Here is a 22885-nt window from a genome sequence, read left to right on the forward strand (position 1 = left end):
ATCGTTCATTGGAAGAGAAGCGAGGGGAGGCGGGATCTTCACGCCTTTTTTCACCGCCCATTGGAGGGAGAAGAGGAAGGAGGCGGGCTCCGGAGCCGCACTCGTCATAGGCTGGGGCGCGCTTTAGAAGCCGCCCCTTTCCACCGCCGCTCCTCACTCGCTGAGGAATCGCTAGTGGGCGCGGCGATCCCGGCGGCTCCCGGGTTCCCATTGGTGGAGGGCGCCAGTTCCGCCGCGCCCTTCCTGCTTCCGGTTCACGGGGCGGGCGAAGGGAGCCGGCCGGGACCGCGGAGGAGGCCGGTGCCGTCCGCGCTCTGCGGCCCCCGGGCCGCCCCGTCACCGCCGAGCGCGCAGCATGGGATGCCCGTGAGCGGCGGATCGCTCTTCCGCAGGGTCGGCCGTGCCTGTGCCCGTGCGCGGCGGGGGGAGGCCGGGCGGCGCGGCAGGCGGGGCCGGTGCGGCAGCAGGTGGGTGCGGCGGCGCGGGGCCGCCGGGGGCGGGTTGGGCTCCGGCCGGCGGGGTGGGGGCCGCGGCGGAGGTGGCGCTCCGGCGGCGGGGCGGGAGAGGTGGAGAGCGGCGGGGCGGGCAGCGAGGGGGGCACCGAGGCCCCTGGGGCCGCCGTGGGGGTGAAACCGCGCCCTGCCCCGGGGGGGGCGGCTCGCTCCCAGCGCTGGGCCGCGGCTCGGGCAGCGGCGGTAACCGGCCAAGGGGAAGGGAACAGCGTCGTCCCATCGCTTCCTACTCCAGCCTGGGTGCGAGTGAAGCGTTTGGTAGCAAGTGGCCCGGAGAAGCCGTGGGTAGTGCGAAGGGCCGGGTTCTGCTTTCGGTCCTGGGGGAGACGAGTCACGAGCTCTTGTGTCACGGGCTTCCTCATTTCAGCCTGTCCGACCTCCTCACGTTTGCGTCTGACCTCGGCGGCGATGGGCGAGCTGGCGTGGCGGTTGTAAGCGGTCGTGACGGGCCTTGGAGGGGTTGGGGGTAACCCTTAGGTTCAGCAAAGCGGGCTGGCCCTCTCGCAGGCTCCCTGCCCAGCTGCGGCCGGGCGCTTCTTTAGTTGTGGGTCTGTCGGTTGCCTTCCGCCAGCAGCTGGAGCTTTACCGAAACCTGCGATGGCAGAAGCAGAGGGGAATCTGTTGCGCCACTGTGGCTGGTGCAGTCATTGAACGCTTCGTATGTGATTTTTAGCGTGAGCCTGAAAGCCAGCTCTTCTAGATTTTGTTATTATCTTCATTACTGCTGCTTCGGTGGGATCTTACATAGGATGTCTCCTTTTCCTCCTTCCCCTGTGTAAACAGAAAGCTGTTCTGTGAAGTTGCAGCTTAGTATTATTAAACGCTTTCAGATTCTCTGCTAAAGTAGTACAAGAAAGATAACATAATTACAATTATTAAGATTAAGGCATTTGAACAAACAGAGCCTGACGAATCACAGTGGCTCTTCCCTGCCAGCTCTTCACACGAGAGCTGCAAAGAGGATTGATTAGAGGCCTGGTAAATAATTTTCTGCTGACTGGCTTCTCAGTGCGATGCAATAACGAACAATGGCTTATGCCTGAAATTTACTCCAGCCTTCAGCCCGCTGGGCTCTGCTCTGGCTGAATCAATGCTAATTAATGTGCTCAGCAGCAAAACTTTTTGTGGTCCCGAGGCAAAATCCAGAAAAGAATCCCAAATCAGCCCAGTCAATTGTCTTTGACTATGCAAGAGATTCAGATTTAGTGTTTCTCGGGAACCACGAGATGTTTCTAGATTTTGACTTCTCCTTTTTGCAGTCAGGACTGAGGAAGCAGCTAATCATTGACTCTGTGACCCTGAAGTTAGTTTGCATGGGGCTGATTAATCCTCTGTGTTCTCTGTGGTATGTGCCCAGGATGTCATCACCTCGCCATACCTCTGCAGCGCTGGTAGTCTTTATGGCCCTTGCTGTCGGTGTGGGGGCTGAACAGCCAAAAGAGAGGAGCTGCGATGTGATCGGTGATGAGAGCAGTGAGTCGCAAATGGAAAGAGCCCTGCTGAAGAAACTAGAGCCCCTGAGCCAAATGAGGTACGGTACAACGCCCTTCGGGGCTGCGTGGTGCCCAAAAGGAGGGGAAAACTTGGGGCCAGACTGCCGAATGGGCTCCCCCGTTAGTATGGGCTGTGACTGGCTTCCAGGTCTCGAGTGTCCGCTGCTCTGAGCCCTGTTCTTTGTAATCCCATGGGCTGTCTGTTCTGTCCTCTCCCTGCTGCAGGTTTAACGTGACTGTGGAGAAAGGCAAAACAGAAAACTACGTCTACCATTTCAGGGTGTGCAGGGAGGTCAACAGCACCTTGCACGATTTTGGTGGCCTGGTGCAAACAGATAGACAGAATGGAAAGACTACAGTGATAGGAAGAATCAACGAAACCCAGGTCTTCAATGGAAGTAAGATTCCACTCAATACCTTTCGTACCCGGTATCTGCCTTTTGCCTCCTGATCTGGATTGGCAGCCTGTGTTCTTCCTCTCTTGGCAGGTGACTGGATCATGCTGATTTATAAGGGAGGTGATTCATATGGCAGTCACTGCAGTGGTGAGAAGAGAAGAGCTGTGATAATGATTTCTTGCAAGCGGGGAGTTGCAGCGGTGAGTGACACAGGAGGTGGGAGAGGAGCAGGAGGCTGCCAGACAGATGGTTGCTTATGAGCAGAAGGGCTTTGAGGAGGCAGCAAGGTTTTCTTCTGTCCTCCAGTGTTGTTGCCTTGCTGTACCAACAGTGATAAAACTGTCTCCTGGGCGTATTTTTCACATGACTTAACTTTTCCCAAATTGCAGAGTTCATTCAGCATTATTACGGAAGAGCGGGAAAAGGAGCAGGAGTGTTTCTACCTCTTTGAGATGGACAGCAGTGTGGCTTGTCCAGCTGAGGATTCCCGCCTCAGTGTTGGCTCCATTCTACTGATCACGTGAGTCATTGGAAGAGCTGTTCGTGTCTGGGCCGTAATCTCCAGTGCCACTCAGAAACATAGCAAATGCTATACTAGACTAGATAATTGTGGTGTACCTATCCACAGCCGCTGTTAGATGTTACTGTGCCTCTGAGCTTTTTGGACAAAAGCTCTTGCTTAAGGCATGATGCTGCAGAGCTGCTCTGTTCCCTGTAGACATCCTCCTTCAGAGTTTACAGACAAGTGCACTGAAACATGGAAGATGTGACTTCCTAAAATTGTACAACAGCTCTTTGCCAGAGCTGGGAATTCAGACCAGGAGTCTTGACTCATTTTCTGTGTTTGTGCTTAGAGGCACTACTTCACATAATACTGCTGAAAGATTTATACTAGCAGATCAATATTTTGGGGACCTTTCCTGGTCTGATCTCTGTTTATAGTTCTCTTCTTGAGTGGTGCTCAGCTACTTGCTCCAATACCAATCTGAGGCGGGTAGCTGGCTCAGAAGAGATTGTCTAAGATTTCCTCAGGCTCTGATTTTTAATTCTGCCCTCCAGGTTTGCTTCACTGATTGCAGTCTACATCATTGGTGGGTTCCTCTACCAGCGTCTCGTAGTGGGAGCGAAGGGCATGGAGCAGTTTCCTCACTTTGCCTTCTGGCAAGATCTGGGCAATTTGGTGGCGGTGAGTGAAAATCCCTGTATATTCCCAGCCTGGCCCATATGTTAGGACAGGAGAAAATAGCATCTGCCATATCTTTGTGGTAGACCTACCAGCAGGGTAGCGTACGTTGAGGCAGAAGAAGAGGGTATCGGTTTTGGTTTTTTTTTTGAGTACTCCATTTTTGAATCCTTGCTGAGTCTGATTCCCCGCTGATATCCTGTGATTGCTACGTAACAAACTAGAACACATGCTTGTTAGTAATTAACGCTTTCCAGGTAGGAGTGTTAAGCTGGGGACTGTGAAATGTTCATGTCCAACTCCCCGAAACCCCTGCTTAGTCACCATAGGCAGTGCTGTTTATCCTCCATGCTTGTCTCAGCATGGTGTTGCTGCATACTGTTAATCAGTACCACATTGTACCCCAGAGCTTTCAAGACCGAGTAGGGTATTTGTGTGTGCTTCTCCTGTCAAGACAAGTTTTAGGTCCCAGATAGCACAGGGATAGGCATAATCCCTTAGCAAAAGAGAAATCACAGAAGCTGCTTTGCTTTGCATTGTGTACAGTCTGATTCCGGTGCAATATCCTGTGCTTGTAGGATGGCTGTGACTTTGTCTGCCGATCTAAGCCTCGAAATGCGCCAGCTGCGTACCGTGGTGTGGGTGATGACCAGCTGGGTGAGGAGTCAGAAGAACGGGATGACCACTTGCTACCAATGTGATAGGCTTTCAACACTGAGTGCTTTTCTCCCCATCTCCCCAGCGCTTGTTTAGCTGGGTGCCTCCCAGCCAATTCTCCTTCTCTCACTTCTGATTTTCTTTACACTTGTTTGCTTCCGCTGTCTCCGGTGTGTCAAGTCCCATGGATGCCTCTGGGTGTGAACAGCACTGGTCCCTGATGGCATGTCTTTATGAATATAATGCAGTTTTTAGGTTTTTAAAAATGCAGCAGAGCTGGGCCTGGGGGGAAAGTGCTGAGAGTTGAGTAGAAGATGGCAAGAAAGCAATATGAGTGTTCAGCACTGAGCAGGAGGTGAATCACTGAGAGGAAAAAAGGGCCATGGATAGGTGCAAAAGGGGAAGGGAAAGGAGGCAGTGGGTAAAACAGCTGAGACTGTTGGAGGGATCTTTTTGTCTTTTTTTTTTTTCCTCCCTAGGGTTTACAGGATCTGTTAGACACTGGAATTATTTTTCTTTGAATGCATTTTCAGCTTTTCTAGCTTCTGCACTGTTTCTGCCAGCATAACCTGCAGAGTGCTGTATGCCAGGCTCCGTGAGGGTGGAAGAGGCATTAGCACCGCTGCAGTCTTCTTTTCCTCATGGCAATATGTTGAAGAGTACACACCAGTTTCTTTCAACAGATGTAAAGGGATGCATGCCATCCTCTCAGACTGGAGAGGGGCAATGCTAAAGAACTATAGGAGTTAAATACAGTCTCTTGACTTTCCAGTTCTGTCAAAATATTGTCTCAGTCTTCTCATCATTGAGAAGCAAAAGGAAATGACGTGCTGCTAAGTAAAGGGAACATTTGCTGAAACTGAAACTCTCATCAAGGTGAAATGAGACAGGTAGCTGTCACTTGAGTTCTGTTACAAGCTTCCTGAGGTGACTGCCCACACAGCTCAGTCACTGTCAGCAGTGTGATTTCATGCTCTCCAAAAGTTCCTTGTTTGGCAGGGGGTTTTCCTGTGAAGCTACCAGAATTTATTTTTTTTTTTTATAAAAAAGGAATCGTAGAAGCCAAGGAGAAGAATGCTAACACATTAAAAACTGTGTAAGGGACTCCCATGCTGACAAGGTCAGCTTTCATAAATCGCTCTCCCCTTAAGCATGGTGCAGACCAGTCTTAAGATACTTGCCCTGTGCAGATGGTACTTGCATACTGCTGCTGGCTGGGAGTGACAGACACCTTCTCCTGGGGCCCTGGTGAAAAGCAGGTACAGCTGAGTTGTAAGACTTAAGTGGAACCTTCAGAAACTTGGCACCTTGATTCCTAATTGCTTTTTATGTAAGGGGCTAGACTCAGAGCAATCCCATTCTGCCCTGTTGTAGACTGGCAGAGAACTGCCCTCAGTCTTGAGGGCAGAGACTGTGAATAAGCAAGCTGCTACTGCTAATGGCAGAGTACAGACAAGGTTCCTGTATTTTTAATACTACCAAAGCAGTCTGAGCAGTGACATTGAGGGGAAAAGGGGTGGCCCTGCTTTCTTGCTGGGTTTAGAGTGGGTGAACAATTCCTGCTTTCTTTGATTTTTTGTTACAGTCTCAATCTTTCTCATAACATGGGAAAAATAGGAAGTCACTAAGTCTGTTGTTACTGTTTTTCATGGTGGTGTTTAAGGTAATTTTTTTTGTACAAAACACAACTTTCAAAAATAAAATGACCAAAAAACCTGGTGAAGTGTTGTGCTGATGTAACAGGAGCTTTCTTTGGTGCAAGAGCATCTTACTTATCCAAGGCTGAAGGGTCCTTAGTGGGTGGTGCCTTGTACCTGAACTTCTTTTGCCAGGAATGGATCTCTTCTTGTTTGTACATGGTTTTCCGCTGCCACCTTGTATCACTCCAGTTCCCTTAGGGCTCAAAAGGGAGGGGTATACACTTCTTTAATAACTGAAACTTTTTAAAAGCTTGTGTAGTTACAGATGGGAAAAGTTGCCAATGCTCTTGATTTTTATTGCTGCAGAAAAATGTAAAGTAACTTTTTGATGAAGGTTGTACTTCTCAAACACTAGGTTAATGTTCAGGTGGGGGGGATTAAAAAGCAGCCACATCTGCAAAGCCTGAACAAGCATTTTTTATTAAGAACATTGAACATGAAATGAAGAAGTTGAAGCCTTCCCATGTGACTGAAATAAAATCTGGTCCTCAGAAGTAGCTAGTAACACAGGCAGGCTAGCTGCCTGCCTACCCTGCCAAGGGTCAAACCAAACAGGACTTTTATCACACCCAGCCTCTAAGGATAAAATGGTTTAAGGGCAGCCGCCTTCTGCTGATTGCGGTTAGAGATTCTAACCTCCCTCTTCCCTGCCCCCAGATTACATCAGACTGAATAATGTTATCAGGGTGCAAGCATGGGCAGCTTCCTTTGGGCCTGTTTTGATTCAAGAAGTCTCAGAATGCTTTTCTCACATTAACCAGGATGTCATTAAAGTGAGATTCAACAGTACAGTTAAGACTAAGAAGCTGCTGCCACATCTTATCCATCTTCTAAGCACTTTCCCTCCTCTCTTTTTCTAACATGAGTCAACAAAGAGCCCATTCCAAAGATCTCTAATGTTTTCCTACCTATGCTATTAGGCCTCCTCCCTTGCCACTACAGCTTTCCTGCAACAGTAGGTGCTTTCCACACAGAACAGTCTTATGTTTCACATATATTCATATGAAACTTTCAAAAACTGAAAAGCTGAGACACATGGTTTATAAAATCACCTTGCTTTCAGGTATTTGGCTCTAGGGGGTACTTACCTCTTTATGCTTTGTGTAATTTTTTCAGGGTTTTTTTGCCTGTTTGTTTGAAACAGAGGTGCTTCTGGAAGAGAAGAACTCTGCCCAGGTTTTCACCTTTGGCAATCTGGTTGCAAAACTTCAGAATACCACTTTGGTCCTTAAAAACAAAAATTTCTGGAAGGGCTGAAAGGGAGAGACTCAGCCTATAACATAATTCTACCCCTTAGAAAGGAGAAATAGCATTGAAGGATTAGTACTCAGTGGTTGGAGGGTGTGTTTTTGTTTTGTTTTTTTAACTGAGAAAGAAAAGTGTTTGTTCTACAACACCAACAGAAAAAAAAAAAAAGCCTGAGGCAGGCAATACAATCCTGCCAGCTTAAACTTTGTCCCATAAGCTCTCCTGAGGATAATGAAGACAGACACAAAAATAATACAAACTGATAAGAGAACACAAAAAAAACCCAAAACCAAAACCCCAGGCCATTTTATGAAGAGCCTTGGCGCTTCTTGAGACTGCTTTGGATCTGTAAATTATGCCCTAGCACAATGGGGAGACAAACCTAGTGCTGCAGGGTTCCCTAATGTAAGACAATCCCCCTCCCCTTCGATTTTCCCATCACCTTGTCGTAAGTACTCAGGTTAAATCCTCCTCTGGTTCAGAGAGGAGCATCTGGAGCAAATAGCTGCCGCAGCACTTTGTCCTCACTCTGCCTCTCTACAGGAGACAGTAAAGCTAAGGCAGCTCCTATTGCCACGGGCCTTCAAGTTTGGTATGCATGCTGGAATGGCTATTAAACCCAGTTCATGAACAGCCTAGGTATATATATATTTTTTTTTAAGAGTGGAACAGCAGCAGTCCCTTTTGCTCAAATCCTTGTTTGTCCACCTCTGTCACTTGGAATTTCCTAGTTCCCCTTCCTAAATGCCCCAAGCATAGCTGCTCCCAATGTCCGTGTGGGCCCAGCTCTTCCTATGCCTCAAGTTCTGGCACAGCAAGATTCAAAACTAAGACCTAGCAGACCTGCTGTAGCAAAAAGGGGTGAGGGCAGTTCCCTTTCAGAAGTCTGCTAAGACAGAAAGAGGTCCCCTTCCCATCTTTACTTAGTATACGGGAGAGGCATATTCAAAATCAGGAAGAAGGAAAGATGTTTCAAGGCCCCAGGTGGGAGTTTTCCTCCCCCATGTAGCACCATTAAGAGACTGAGACATGGGCTTGCGCATGGCAGTTTCAATCAGTTAAATTCCTTCTCATTCTTCTTGAATGCAAGACCGCAGGGGACTGTCCCGTTCTTCCCCGCCCCAGCAGGATGCTCCAAAGCTGGCAGCTGCCCCGGGGTCAGAGCAAAAGTGAGACCTCCGGCTTCAGTGCTGTTAGGTCTCCTTGAGGACATTGATCTTGGCACAGATCTTGAGAGCTGGTCCCAGCTTGATGTTCATGGCACTCATGAGGTGTTCCTCCTTCAGAAGCAACAGGGCCTGGCCATCAATTTCCTGTGACCGAAACTCCTCAGCAATCTCCTGGCACCCTGTGAAACCAAAAAAAGAGCACTGAGAAACAGATGTGACCTGGGCACTCCTCTTGTTCCCACTCTTTGGACCTCTGGCAGATACAGGAAGCAAACTAGGAATCTAACCAACCCCCTTTACTCCACGTGCTGCCCGAGGAGTACAACTCATCCGTCTGTATGGCCTACTCCAAATCAGAAACATGTACAAATAAAACATGTACAGTAAAAGCACCAGGCACCACTGACACCACTTTCTTTCCAGAAAGACAGACAACAAATCTCCCGGTGCTACTGGATCACAGGACTGCAGGAGAGGATCTTAACTTCACCTTGCAGTGACGCAATGAACTCGTACACTTCCTCCACACTCCAGCGACTGGGATTGGTGGACAGGAAGACTGGGTTGATGCCGTGTAGATCTGGGGTAGGTGGGGCCATGCTAGAGTTTGCCAGGTCCCTCTCTCCATGGCTGGCCCTTACTGACAGGGGTCCTGGAGACGTAGGGGACAAAGCTTCATCATAGCTGGAGTTATCAGAGCCTCGACTTGAGTCTTCCTGGCCCTATGAGCCCAGAGGAAAGAAAGGAAAAAAAAAAAAAGAAAAAGAAAGGTGTTTTGTAAGAAATTCACAATTACTAGGTGCAAAACAAGACATTGGGAACAGTACAAGTTGTCCCAACAGTCTGGGACAACTGTCTCAGGCTGTTGGTCCAGGGGCAGCTGACACAAGAGCTCCCTGATGCCAGAAAGGGGAGACTTTACTCTCGCCTCCCTTCCTCTTCCTTCTCCCCATCCTCTCCCAGTCCATTCCTCTTCCTCATGTCAGCTCTGAAACGCATTTGATTCTTCTATAATCTGATTCAAATCATTCACGTGGAAGAATGCTAATCAAACAGGAAAAGTGAATTGTTTTCTACCAAGGCTGTCAGCTGATCTCACCGACTGAGACCTCCGAGACACACGCAGGAGCAAACACAGAGTGAACAGAGCAAGTACAAATGTGAATCCACTTTTTGCAGTCAATGAGCAATTAGAACAGCTCACTGTGCCTTGTGTAACAACTGTGTCAATGTGCACTTGGCACGTCCTGTACGACTACGTCCACTGCGAGAAAGCGGTACACCCAGCAGTGACAACTTCTACACCGAGATCTGCCTCTGCAGAGGCAGACAGGACTATGTCCTTACCCTGTGGCGCTTGCCCTGGATCTTTGTTCGAGCAATTTCAGAGCTGCTGCGCCGTGGTCCCCGTCGGCGCACACGAGCATAGTTAGCTTCCTGGAATTCCTTCATCTTCTTTCTCTGCAGCCGAAACTGATGGCTGCAGCTGACGTTGTACCTCAAATAAGTAGAAGCAGAGCAGCAGTTAGGAAACAGCAACTATCTAAACATACTGCTTCTCCTTGCTCTGGATGGGGATAAAACTCCTCTTTACCATCAAGTTCTGTTCCTCCTCCTCCTAAGACTTCCCCTTGGAAGGAACCAGTCCAGACTTCTGACACAAGCAATATTTGGACACCAGAGTCTCGATCTAACATCTGAAGGGTCAATTAAGTCATTCCCCTAAGGGAAAAAAGACCCATAACAAGCACTCTGCTATCAATAGGAGGCAGCAATGACTAGTCTAACTTCTCCCCAAGTTTTTTTCCCCAATGCTCCCTTGTGTTTTTGTTTAGTACAAACGCAGCAGACAGCTGAGAGTATGCATTCGTACAGTCAAATGTACATTTGACTGAAGAGAGGTTCTTTGGAGCCCAAGAACTTCCCCTTTCCCATTTCATTTTCTGAGCAAGTCAGAAATCCTCTTTACACTCAACACCACATCCACCTCTCCAGATGTAGAAGCATTCACAAAGCATTTAAGAGTCCTAAAGCATCTCTGTGGTCAGCGCATCCCATGGAGGGAGGACCAGATGTGCTCAAGAGTTGTACACTACCTGGAGAAGGGGCATGTGCCTGTGCCCCCTACATAGAGAATGTATAGTCAGAAAACAGGAAGATTATGTCTTGCTATTACCTTTTAGCACAGGTCATGGAACAAAACCTCTTGGAGCCACGGAACTGGGTTGCTGGGGCATACTTCCCACAGTATTCACACTTCAGTAAGTTTGCCTTCTTATCAAGCTCTAGTGAGATAGAGAGACACACACCAGCTGATGATCTGAACTGAAGCTGATCACACACAATGATTCCCCACTCCACTATTCTTCTGAGCAGATGGATTCCAAGCACTGAATCTACTAGGCAGTTAGCTTGGGGAAGCAGCTGGGGAAAAAAGAGGCAGAAGCTCCACTAATGAGGACCCCAGGATATTGAACAGAGCAGTTTATTTCTCCTTGTCAGTACCATTTCGCTGAACAAGCGAAAAATGGCATATCCTTCATATCCTACAGGGCTGTGGAGGAAATCTCCATCACTGCACTCTGCTATGTTCACACATCCTTCAGAGTCATTACAGACAGGTACAGTTCAGATTCTCCTGCTTACTACTGACACAGGGCATGTTAGATCATACTACGAACAACAAAAACATATTGTATTCTGGCACTCAAGAAAAGGAGATCCTAGGTCCATAGCTTGAGTCTCTAAGGAGTTAGCAGGAAGGGATACAAGTCCATAATGTATAAAGTTACTAATAAAGTATCAGAGAACAGAAACGTTCAGTTACACCAGCTAGGCCTCCAGGTGCTGAAACTCACCCATAGAAGCGCTGTCCCCTCCCGGAGAATTGCTGGACAGGTTTTCACTCTGGCCAGAAGGAGCCTCTCCCTGCAGCGGTTTCTCAGATTCTTTCAGCAGCTGAGAACAACCCACCTGGACAGGAAGAGAAAGAGTTGGGCCCATCAGTAAAGGATTCTCTGTAGCCACCAGCCTCTGCGAGGTATATGCCACTCATACCTTATCACAGCTCAGAAGAATCTCTCTGCCTACTAGGGAAGGAGAGATGCTGAACAAAATTATTACTCCTTCCTGACTCACAGGCTTGGCAGTTCATTCAAAGATCACCGAGTACTATCTGCCTTGAATATCCTGCAATTGCATGTAACTGCATTTCCTCTTATTTGCTTTAACTTTACTTGCTGCTTGTTCAAAATGCAGTGCATCTTTCCCTCACCAAAAATCAGAGAGAAGAACCTTCTTACAATTCCTGCATAAATTATTGCTTTGGGGACAGCTCCCATCACATTTGTTTTACTCCTTCCAACCCATTCTCTTTCATGCCACCACTTAATGCCTTGCTACATGCATGACACCTCCTCCTTTCCCTTCCTCTTCACTGTGTGTGTCTCAGGCTAAAAATGCTGACTTGGAACACGAGGAAAGAAACTCCTGTTCAAAGATTGAAGCCCACCACCCTCCCAAGAGAGCACTACACCTCCTTCCCCCACAGCAGAGAATCCTTACTGGAAAGGGCTCTGCTCCTTCCTGGATGACAAAGCCCTCAATGATGTGCGTGAGGATCTGGGGCTTGACGATGGCTTGTGGGGGTTTGGAGTCTCCCATCTGACGTGACACCATTGCCAGGTTTGGGGTGGGAGCAGAGGTGGGGGTGACTGATGCTCCTTCACTTGAGGTGGTGTTTGGGGTTGCAATGGCAGCAGGATCAGATTTATCTGGAAAGTTAACAGCACAAGAGTCAGTTACCTTTGCTCCATCTACGTCAAATGGAATACGAGATCAGAGCATTAGCACACACAAGCAGAGCTCTCCTTTGTACCTCACCTCCAAGGCCACTCTTCTCCTCCATGTTTTTGGGGCTGTCTGTCACAGGAGAGGACCTGGCAGGCAGGAGTGCAGTGACACTGGGTGATTCCTCCTTCTCCTCCTCTGACTCTGCCTTGCGCTTAACAGCTAAGGTCTGAGACTTGCCCTGTGTGAATAAAAAGGAACACGTAAACAGAGAGAGGAGCCCCAAAGCAAAGAACAAGACAGACTGAAGGCAAAAGGAAGATGCATCCTGCTCCATCATACTTCATCTCCAGCCTGGCTCTTTCTCCTGGCAATGCCTCTAGCTCCCTCACAGTACACACCTCTACTTAGGAGCATTTGCCTAGCAGGGAGCATAAAAACTTCATGTATCAACATAAACTGGGCCATTGATATAATACCAAGACACTGTGTGAACCTCAAGGGATTATTCCAGAAAGAAAGAAATGGAATGGCAGTCACCCAGCAGTTTCCAAACAGGCTTTTGGCTAGATCAGAAAGGAGAGTCACAACAGGAAGGGAAACATGTAGGATGAGAGCAGAATTGTCCCCCCACTCTAGCAATCAAATCCTGTGACACTTTCTGAAGAAGCAGCCAGAGTTTAGAAACAGTCTCAGCAACTGGCTAAGGCTATCTGAGCTGGCAAAGTGCTGTTGTCCCAGGGAGTTAGGCAGGCCCTGGCTGGACAATTCAGAGCAGCATGGACAAGGCCTGTGGAACATAAGCCATCTATGTTTTCCTCTGCATAGCCTATTGCTAGGGGATCCACTGAGGCCTCGAGTCAGTGGCTGGTACCACACACCAAGGGGTCTCTGAACTGGAAGTACCCACACCTAGTAAGGAGAAGGGAGTTCAGTCTTCATGGCCCACTCAGATCTCATCTCTCTCTTGAGAAAGACAACAAAGAGGCCTGTTATTGTCTGTATTTGGTTTATGTGGCATAGTTTTGGTAGCAGGGGGCTGCAGGGGTGAATTCTGTGAGAAGACGCCAGAAGCTGCCCCCAAGTCCGACAGAGCCAGTTCCAGCCAACTCAAGATGGACCTGCCTCTGGCCAAAGCTGAGCCCATCAGTGACACTGGTAGCACCTCTGCGACAACATGTATAAGAAAGGGCAAAAAAGCCCCAAACAACTGCACAGTGGCAGACGGAGAAGAGAGGACTGAGAATATGTGAGAGAAACAGCTCTGCAGACACCAAGGTCCAGGTGCTGGAGCAGAGATTCCCCTGCCGCCCATGGTGAAGACCACGGTGAGGCAGGCTGTGACCCTGCACCCATGGAGGTCCACAGTGGAGCAGATATCCACCTGCAGCCCCTGGAGGACCCCACACCGGAGCAGGTGGATGCCCGAAGGAGGCTGTGACCCCGTGGGAAGCCCGCGCTGGAGCAGGCTCCTGGCAGGAGCTGTGTACCCATGGAGAGAGGAGCCCACGCTGGAGCAGGTTTGCTGGCAGGGCTTGTGACCCCACAGGGGACCCACGCTGGAGCAGTCTGTTCCTGAAGGACTGCACCCTGGGGAAAGCACCCATGCTGGAGCAGTTCGTGAAGGACTGTATCCCATGGGAGAGATCCCACGCTGCAGCAAGGGAAAAGCGTGAGGAGGAAGAAACGGCAGAGACAACGTGTGATGAACTCACCACAATCCCCATTCCTCGTCCTCCTGCACCACTCAGAGGGACGAGGTAGAAAAGTCGTGAGTGAAGTCAAGCCCGTGAAGAAGGGGGGGAGGTGTTTTTCAGATTTGTTCTTATTTCTCATTATCCTACTCTGATTAACTGGTAATAAATTAAATTAATTGTTTTGCCCATGATGGTAATTGGTAAGTGATCTCCCTGTCCTTATCTTGACCCACGAGCTTTTTGTTGTATTTTTGTCCCCCTGTTCTGTTGTGAAGGGGCAGTGTTAGAGCAGCTTGGTGGTCACCCAGCAGCCAGTGAAGGTCAACCCACCACATGGTTAAATGTGGTATTTAGTATGTGATGTGGACACCTACACCCCCTTTGGGGCAAGGTCTGAGCCTCGCCTATTTACTTCATGCAAGCCTTTGAATGATAACGTGGAAGAGAAATGCTTGTAGTCAGTAACCCCATGGTTTGTATTGGAATTAGTGTTTTCAAGAGGAAAAAGTCTCCAAAGTCTCCACATCCCTTTACCCAAACCCCTTACCCATCCCATCCCACTGACCTGGGCCTGGACTGCGATTGGTGTCCTAGGAATGAACAAAGAGAATCCATATGCTATTCTCCTTCTCAATGGTATCACTTACTGGCAACTGGACAGACTGCATGTAGAATGCTGCTGGCATCTGAGCCACAACTGGGGAGGAGGCTGGGCTCTTCACCATGTGGGCTGTGCCTTGAACTTGTGCCAAATTCACCCCTGTGGTGAGAGGAGGAGCTTCCTGTGAGGATGCTGGAGCTGAAGATGATGATGGGGAAGCAGCATGGGCTTGGGAAACAGGCTGGACCACGGCTGGCATTCCCCGGGATGTCGGCACTGCTGCAGCAATCTGAGCCAAACCCAGTGCTTGGGCTTGGCCTGAGCCCTGCTGCCGAGTACCCACCACCTGCACTGGGATGTGTGGTGGAGGCTGCTGCGTTGCTGACATTTTGGCAGGCCCAAGCTGAGGTGGTTTAATGGGGGTGACCAGAGATTTTGACTGAATCGGAACAGGTGACTTGGTGGCTGGCTGGCAAGGACTGTCCTGCTGGAGCTGCACAGGCTGTGGCTGGGACTGCAACATCGGTTGCACCACAAGGGTCTGAGCCTGCTGCTGGTTTTGAGATGCAGCCTGCTGCTGTGGAGGCTGAGCTTGCTGCTGCTGTTGGGTCAGAGATGGTGCCTGCTGCTGTTGCTGCTGTTGGGCCAGCTGAAGGTGGGTGGCTGTGTGGAGGAGCTGGGACTGGCGGTGCTGAAACTGCTGCTGGTGATGAATGGCGATCTGCTGCTGGATCACCACCTGCTTCTGCAGGTGGATCTGCTGCTGCTGCTGGATCAGCGAGTGTGGCTGGATCTGCGTATACGTGGCTGTACAAACACAGAGTGGGAAAAGAGGAGAGCACAAAAGTTAGCAACAGGGCAGCTGGGAACAATAAGAACAGAAAAAGGTAGGCAGCCGCTGCACTGGTTTGAGTCATTAAGCTCCAAAATGACTGATAGCTTACTGGCAGAGGACATGAGGGGCTACATCAACTTCCTTTGCTAATAGAGAGGGATAATCCCTAGAGACAAGCCTCCAGGAGCCCAGAGGCTGGGAGGCGTGTTGTTGGAAAACCTCTCACCACTGGGCTTTCAAATGGCCCTCCTGCAAAAACCCAGTGGGCTCGAAGAGAAGGAACAGGTCTGCACCTACCTGAGCTGATCAACGTCTGGCTGGGTGCTGGTGTAGCAGTCCTGGTCAGGTTCATGCCCACCGTTTGCTGTCCACCACTGTCCGTTTCACCCTTCTTTGTGGCTGCATTCTCTGTCTCAGTCTGGCTTCCCTGGCTGACAGTCACGGCCTGGGCAGCTGCTACCGGTAACGGCTGAACCACCCCCGTGCCTTTCCTTTGGCAACTGCCAGCGGCGCCGGCCGAGGTCTGGCTCAATCCTGTTGAGGTCTGGCTCCCACCACTTGCCACCACACCCCCAGAGACACCATTGCTGCCTGCTGCTCCCTGGCTCAAGTTGAGGGACTGGCCTGCGCTGCCAGAGGAGGCCTGAGCCACAGCCAGGGTCTGGCCCGTGCTGGTAGCCTGCGGTAAGCCCGAAGCCTGGGAGCTTCCTGGCAGAGCTGCCTTCTGAGCAGAGCCTTGGAGCTGGGCGTTAGCGGCTGAGGTCTGCTGGCTCCTCACAGCCAAGTTCTGCACCTAGAAACACATATACAAAACAGGATCTGTTTGCTTTACGTACGTTACTTGCTGGAAGTTTGGCAGAGAGCACATAAGCAACACGCTCTATTGGGATGCAGGCAAAGTTGATGCTCCACGTCTCACATGGGGAGCTGGCTAACACTGCAGGGCAAAGCTCAGGCACGGCCCTCCCCAGGAAACACATTATCCTGAACTCCCTCCTGTCCCCATCTCTGATGGAAGTTAAAGATCTCGTGGCACTTTCTGAACAGCACATGAGGACACTGTCATTCTCCGAGGCACGGGACAGCCTTCAGACCTGCCTGCCGTGCCTTTGCATCAGTAGGACCCAGTTTAGCACGGCTCTAAAAGCGCTGAGATACCCCTTTAAAGACCAGTCATTCCTTTTCAATTTTTGGGCCACCTGCCTCCTCCCCCTGTGCAGGGCTTTCCACTCAGCAGGCCCACAAATCTACTCATGGCCTGCAGCCCTTCTGATTTCACCAGCTCCTCTGCATTTTGGTGCTGCCATCCTCTGTATTTACTCCTCCTCCAAATGCAGTGTTATCTTCAAGTTTGATCATGGGTGATTTTCCTTCAACGAAAGTGCTCCAGACAAGAAAAATATGAAGTAGCTGGAAATCCCCAGAATGACTGGGATAGGACAAGGAAAACAGGAGGCCATGACAGCTCCCTGACCCAGAGAATTACTTATAGATGAACGCAGGAGCTAAGACCTTGTGGCCTGTTCAATCTTTACAACAACAAACCAACTGGGTGAAGAATTACTACCGCTGGCAAACACTCTTTATCGCAGAGCGACTGAAAACTGGACATAGAACTTGACAATTCTTTTCACGCAAGGACAAATCGAGAAACTGGGAAGACGGGATTGATCCAGCCTGTGGCTCACCCCAGAAACTTTAAGCAGCAATGAATCCCATCTCTGGAGGCAAAAAGCAAACATGAAAAAACAGTGGCAAGAGAGAACAGAATCTCCTGCCTGCACAGGGACACAGGTTGGGGATAAAATAGAGCTATTCTGCTATACAGGGATGGCTGGAGACAAAGACCAGAGTGTGGGGTGACGGAGAGCAGGGGAAGGGGAGGACTCTGGGAGGGTGTGTCACTGACCTGGTCTGTGTCTGCATGGACCCCAGGAGACTGAGTGGATGGTACCTCCTGCTGGACAGCGGCCACAGCCCCGTTGGGCATCAGGATGAGTTGGGAGGCAAGAGGCACATTGCGGCCCAAGGTCCGGTTTACCTGCAACAGGTTCCCCAGCTGTGGCTGTTGAGGGAGGGTCAGGTGATGTGGAGTGAAAGGAACGGAGGGGAAGAGAGAAAGAAAGACAGCGAACCACAAGCAAACAGATTACAAAGCAACACTGGGCTGCAATGTCACACATTGCAAAACCCCCAACCCTCCCTGCACTGTAACACTGAACATAACCCTCAGGAGCTGGAAACTCCAAAGCTTCCTTGTGGAAACAAGCAGTATTCTATGAAACATGGGCCTGGGCCAACTCCCACGGACTGCCCAAGACTGCCTAAAAGACTGGGGTATCATTGAATTTTCAGATGTATATCCGGGACTGGTTGAGAAACAGTGATAAAAGACATACATCCAAGACCCCGGTTGCTTGAAAAGAAGGGGATTACAATCTGTATCTAAAGTCAACTGAGGCACAGAAAATATTTTTCAAGTAGGTAGCCAAACCCCAGACTGACCATATAGTCAAGCCTAATGTTTTCTATTTAGCAGCACCTTGAAGCAATTAGAAGGATGACGTATTTGTTCATGTTGATTTAGTTTCCAGACTTAGGTGAATTCTGACTTACATCCCTGAGCTCAGCAGTGATAGAAGAGAGTAATTTACCATATATCTGTTCCAGCATTGAACCAGAAGAGTAGCTTTATTTCTGTGAGCTATGTCCTACAAGTCTATATATTTCACATTCACACTCTAGTGAGAAGTGCCATGGGATCTTTAACATCTATGCAGAGCAGAGACAAACACAGTTCTTAATGATCTCACCTGAGCCACACAACACAAAGCTCATCTACCCTCAAAAGCTGAGCCCAGAGTCAAACTTGTTTCAGGGACAAGAGCTTCCCCACCTGAATTTAAAATATAGCACATCATCCTTAAAGCTAGAGTTAGTCCAAAGGTGTTGGTAATGCCAAGCAGTGAAACACTGAAGTAGCTAGGAAGTGGGGTTCGTGGTCAGGACACGTTTTTTGTACATGTGTCTTACCCGGAGATACATCTGGGCCTGTGACTGGTTGAGAGGCGGCGAGGTGGTATTCCCAAGGAGCACAGACTGCGTCAAGGTTGTGGCGCTGGGGGAACTCACGCTCTGTGACCGACTGATCAGCTGAGCAGCTGATGTGGTGGCTAGGTTGATCTTAAAGCAGAGAAAAGCCCCAAATCATATATGAAGAGATGGAGGCAAAGTAATAAGTACAAATACACTTACTGGGGTACAGCCAGAAGAGACATTTTACAGTTTTTTTCCTGTATCCCCCAGGAGACCAAGAAGAAAAAAGTTCTTGTCTTAGAGGCTACGCAATCTAAACTAGCCAAAGCCCTGGATGCTAACCTCATTTGTATGCTGAGCCTGAGTATCGCTGTTAGCATGCAACTGCAATAAGAGATCCAAAAGAAATACATCATTTTCTCCAGCCTCTCAAGTAAAGAAAAAAAACCCTCAAAGTAATCTCTACCCTACCGACTCATCTACTTTCTGAATAAATCCCTGTTCCTCAATACTCACTACAAAACCAGACTTCCTCTCATTCAACAAACTACTACTCTGCCCAAGAGAAAAAAAAAAAGAGCATTCCCTTTCAGGCTGCTCATGACTCCTTCTTCTTAGAAGTCCTGATCCTTTTCTAATCCATGACAATGTATCCCCAAAGCCTCAGCAAAGAGAGATCAGTGTCTACCTTTCCAGCTAAGAGGCTTCTCCTACTCAGAAACCTTCTCTGGTCTCCTCAACCCCCACCAATAATGATAGCACCCCAAATCCTCAAAGTTGTGTGCATCTTGTGGATTCCCAGCATTCTTGGAAGCTGTGTTTCCCTGGCTGACTGCCTTCCTAAAAGACAAAGGGAAGAAAGAACAAGGCAGGGGGTGGGAGGGAGACTTCGCTATGTGTGTGAGGGAACAGTTACTTACAGAGGCCTGGGTGGTGGTGGTCTGTTGCGGGGTGCTGGTGTTGGGGGAGCTGGCCTGTCTACTGGCTGCAATTGTAGCCTGAAAGAGAGATTGACAGAGAAATGAGTACTGGGAACAAACTTTTCAATCCAGCCCAAATATTTAGCTTTGTCAGAACACCTAGTCCCATCATCATCTTCTCTCACTCCTGAGAACAGGAGCACAATCTAACCACTACGAATCTCTGCCGTGCCCTACAAATCAGGTGCAGCAACTCAGCAAGGTACCTCCTCTTCCCCAACCAGTTCAGTCCTATACACTACCCAAGGCAGTGGACAACAGACCCTTACAGTGGATGACCTCCAGTCCTTCCACCCATGGGTACGTAACCTACTGTTGCCCCAGGCTTGTCATACTACACACTGCAACCCTCATCCTGATGCTGCAATCCACTGATAACACCCAGATGTTCCCCACAATATTAGTAATTTACTGGGCTAGTTAGGCAGTTTAGTAACAATGCAGTGATAGCGCTCCAAGTAACAAATTTCAGATTACAGCACATACGGTTCGTGCAGGAATGTAAATATTGTTAGATCTTCTTTCCCCCCCCCTATGATCCCATGGGAATTCCACTGTACGAGTTTAGTTAGTTTTATAACAAAGATTTGTGCAAAACTGGTGAGAGGATTCTATTCCCTCTGTGCTATAAAACCGCAGTTAGGTATTTTGAGAACAACTAAATCCTGGACTAACAGCCAAGGAGTACAGCTACTGATGGACATATTGTTACACAGACAGAACTGTATTCACATCACACATAATCCATCTTCAACTGATGATAAAGTCTGGTAGGTGAGCAAAGTTGCTAAAGAAAAAAATACTCAACAATTACGCATGATAAAATATCTTGATTTGTATAAGCATATCTCAATTAGAGAAACACCCTCCTGGCTGAACAAGATCCACCCCAGATCCCTCTTGCTAGTAACTGGTAAAGAAAACATGGGCTACTAAGTTTCAGGACAGAAAATTTAGAGGATACCACCTGAAATTTCACACACACAAGACCATGTTTATTCTCAGAGAAGTAACAATCCATGGTTCATTTTAACACAGTTTTTAAACACAACTGCATCCACTGCTGATTTAACCACCCATCTTTTATTTAAAGAAGGTGCAGGAGCTAGTCATAGGCCTCTGAAGTGCAAGTTCCCTGATGGGCATGCCAAATGTTATCTTCCCCTGCTCTATACCTGAAAACCAAATGAATCTTTGCATCAGACTTCCAGTTTACTAGCTGTTTGTATCAGCTTTAAACAACGTGCTTATAAACTCATTGTCTCATCATGGATCAGGATGACCTTGGTGCATAAGTCTCTGTATAAAGAGAGAATCTCTGGATCTTCCCCAGAGAACAATCTAATTCCTCTCCTTCTGCCCCTCGGCAACTCACCTGCTGGACCGCAGCCAGGCTGTGAAGCTGGGCACTGTTAAGCTGCTGCTGGAGCATAAACTGATGAAAGTACTGGGCTGCATTGGGCTGTCTCTGGAGTGCCTGCAGGGCCTAGAGGAAGAGGAAAACCCAATTGTCAAAAATAGCATGCCCTTGAAATGCGATTAGAGAACAATGAAGAAATAAATAACAGCCAGGAGACCATCCCTAGACCCCATGAAAAAAAGCAAAGTCACTAGATTAGCACATCAAAATACATAGTACAGCTACAAATTTGGTAACAGACTGAATCACAGGTGTATTCCAGGACAGCGGGAAGCACACTTGCAAGACTTCAGTAAACTCCAGGAATTTGGCGATGCGCGTGCTCAGGCAGGCAGACAAGTGTTCCAGTACAGTATGTATATGGAGCATATACGCTATATAGAGTAAGTGGGATGATAAACTGGATGACTTGCTCAGAACACCAGGCTAAAATCAATCTATTGGATCACAGTACGGATTAAATCTAAGAGGCTGGACACCGGAGGAGTAACCTATAAAACACGAAACACAGTATCGGGCCACAGGAACTAAACATTGGGCCTAGCACAAGAATTTCTAAATCTGAAAACATGACAGTCCTTCGAGCATGCTCCCACCTTGACACACGACAGCTCAGAGGAACATGAAAGGGCTCACCACCACCTTCCACTGACGCACGTGCCATCCCGGAACATAACCGCGCCTCACCTGCACTGCCTGTCGCTCATAGAGAGACATCTGCGATATCTGAGGACGGGTGCTTCCTCCAGAACTGGAGCTCCCGCTGGTGGAGCTGGAGTTCTGCTCACTTTCCGTCTCCATGGTGACAGGATCCCAGGAGCTCCGGATGAGACGGACTTCAGATCTACATCCAGAGAATTGGAAACTAAGTCAGGCTAGAGAAAGAACCAAACTGTATTTCACTGCATTACGTAGCTTTTTTACTGGACTATCCCAGTACCAGGCTCCTTGCAGAGCTTTGCTACATCACAGGGGACCGGGGATGCTGGAGTTCTGAAATCACCCAGAAATTATACTCATGTTTTAAATCTTTTACTACCACAGTCAGAAATGTAATGCACACATTCTCATATTTTTATTGCCACGCTCCAGTTGGAAGCTACAGCATCCTGAGCTCTTAAAAAGGCAGCAGAGTGAAGGAGCAGCTGCAGCTCATTCAGACAACCATTTGGTTACAGACCTGACCACCTCTCCTTCAAGAGAGGCTACTGAACTGAGGCGAATTGCACCGGGCTTCCAGTCTCCCACTGTGCCTTGGCAACTCCTGATCCTCTCTTCCTCCAGTCCCACAAGAGGCATAATTATCCCACAACCCCGCTGCCCTACCGCAGATATACCAACTCGGTCCCTCCTTCTCCCAGTTTAGCCCCCAGCCCTCGACCGTTTCTTTCTGTCTCTGATCACGGGAGCTTCCTGCCCACTTCTTGTTCCTGACAGATCGTAACTTGAATATTCGACTGGAAGCTGGTATCTGTGGTGGCAAGTTGCTTTCAGGAGGAAGAGTCAGAAGCAGAGTGGATGAAGGGATCACTGGCAACGCTTGTGAGGGGAAAGCTGCTAAAGAGGTCATGCAGAGCCAGAGAGATCTTCCAGCAGCAGAAAGATGAGTTGCAGTGAACTGCAGGACTGAGAAAGGACTGGAGAAGGCCTTCATCAGCCAAGAGGAAGAGAAGTGAGACTGAAGAGAGTGCTTAGCAGAAGAGTAACACGCTGGGATGATCAGAGAGTTTCCTGCAGCAAGAAACATGGGCTACACAGGGAGTAATGGCAGGAGGGGTTAGAGTCAGAAAAGGGAAAGCACCAAAGTGATTATTCAACAGAATTCCACTGAAGAAAAATTGACTTTTTAGAAGGATATCATTCCATGTAAGATTAAAAAAAAAAAAGCTTCTGATAGTCTCAATATCACTGACAGCCTGTTTGTTTCCAAAACACCAGCTGGCTCCCCTGCAATGTATCTGAGAGCCCTCTAAATGAGACCCTTCAGGCTTCCAGGATGCCACAGCGCCAGCACAGCTCCCGAATCTAGACCTTTTCAAATCCAGAGATGTCGAGCTTCACAGCCTTCACCAAACACAACTTTTTCCAGGTGCGTAAACAAACAGACCGGCACAGCAGAAAAGGAGGTGCAACAATAGTCTCAACTAGGCAACTTTTTAAATTCTGG

General features: G+C 48.8%; 2 protein-coding genes across 13 annotated transcripts; one reads left to right on the forward strand and one right to left on the reverse strand.

Annotated features, from left to right (window-relative positions):
- Window positions 1-441: 441 nt before the first annotated feature.
- M6PR (mannose-6-phosphate receptor, cation dependent) lies at window positions 442-5959 on the forward strand. The gene is made up of 7 exons (XM_059817140.1): window positions 442-467; window positions 1870-2043; window positions 2231-2403; window positions 2494-2603; window positions 2793-2923; window positions 3463-3589; window positions 4165-5959. Exons 2-7 carry the CDS (start codon window positions 1871-1873, stop codon window positions 4285-4287), a joined length of 837 nt encoding a protein of 278 aa, XP_059673123.1. The 5' UTR covers window positions 442-467; window position 1870; the 3' UTR covers window positions 4288-5959.
- Window positions 5960-8335: 2376 nt separating this feature from the next.
- On the reverse strand, window positions 8336-21519 carry PHC1 (polyhomeotic homolog 1). 12 transcript variants are annotated; one of them, XM_059817136.1, is made up of 16 exons: window positions 21406-21519; window positions 20674-20784; window positions 19239-19316; window positions 18316-18465; window positions 17192-17347; window positions 15580-16075; window positions 15023-15254; window positions 14906-14934; window positions 14494-14588; window positions 12243-12390; window positions 11925-12133; window positions 11219-11333; window positions 10537-10645; window positions 9708-9858; window positions 8851-9082; window positions 8336-8539 (listed from the first exon to the last, which is right to left on the reverse strand). In XM_059817136.1, exons 1-16 carry the CDS (start codon window positions 21517-21519, stop codon window positions 8385-8387), a joined length of 2580 nt encoding a protein of 859 aa, XP_059673119.1. In that variant the 3' UTR covers window positions 8336-8384. The 12 variants fall into 12 exon arrangements, with proteins under 12 accessions (XP_059673119.1, XP_059673118.1, XP_059673117.1 ...); XM_059817135.1 differs by having other exon boundaries at window positions 14494-14606; XM_059817134.1 differs by having other exon boundaries at window positions 14494-14645.
- Window positions 21520-22885: the final 1366 nt, after the last annotated feature.

This window comes from Gavia stellata, chromosome 4, assembly GCF_030936135.1.
Source record: "Gavia stellata isolate bGavSte3 chromosome 4, bGavSte3.hap2, whole genome shotgun sequence".
Taxonomy (NCBI): Eukaryota; Metazoa; Chordata; class Aves; order Gaviiformes; family Gaviidae; genus Gavia; species Gavia stellata.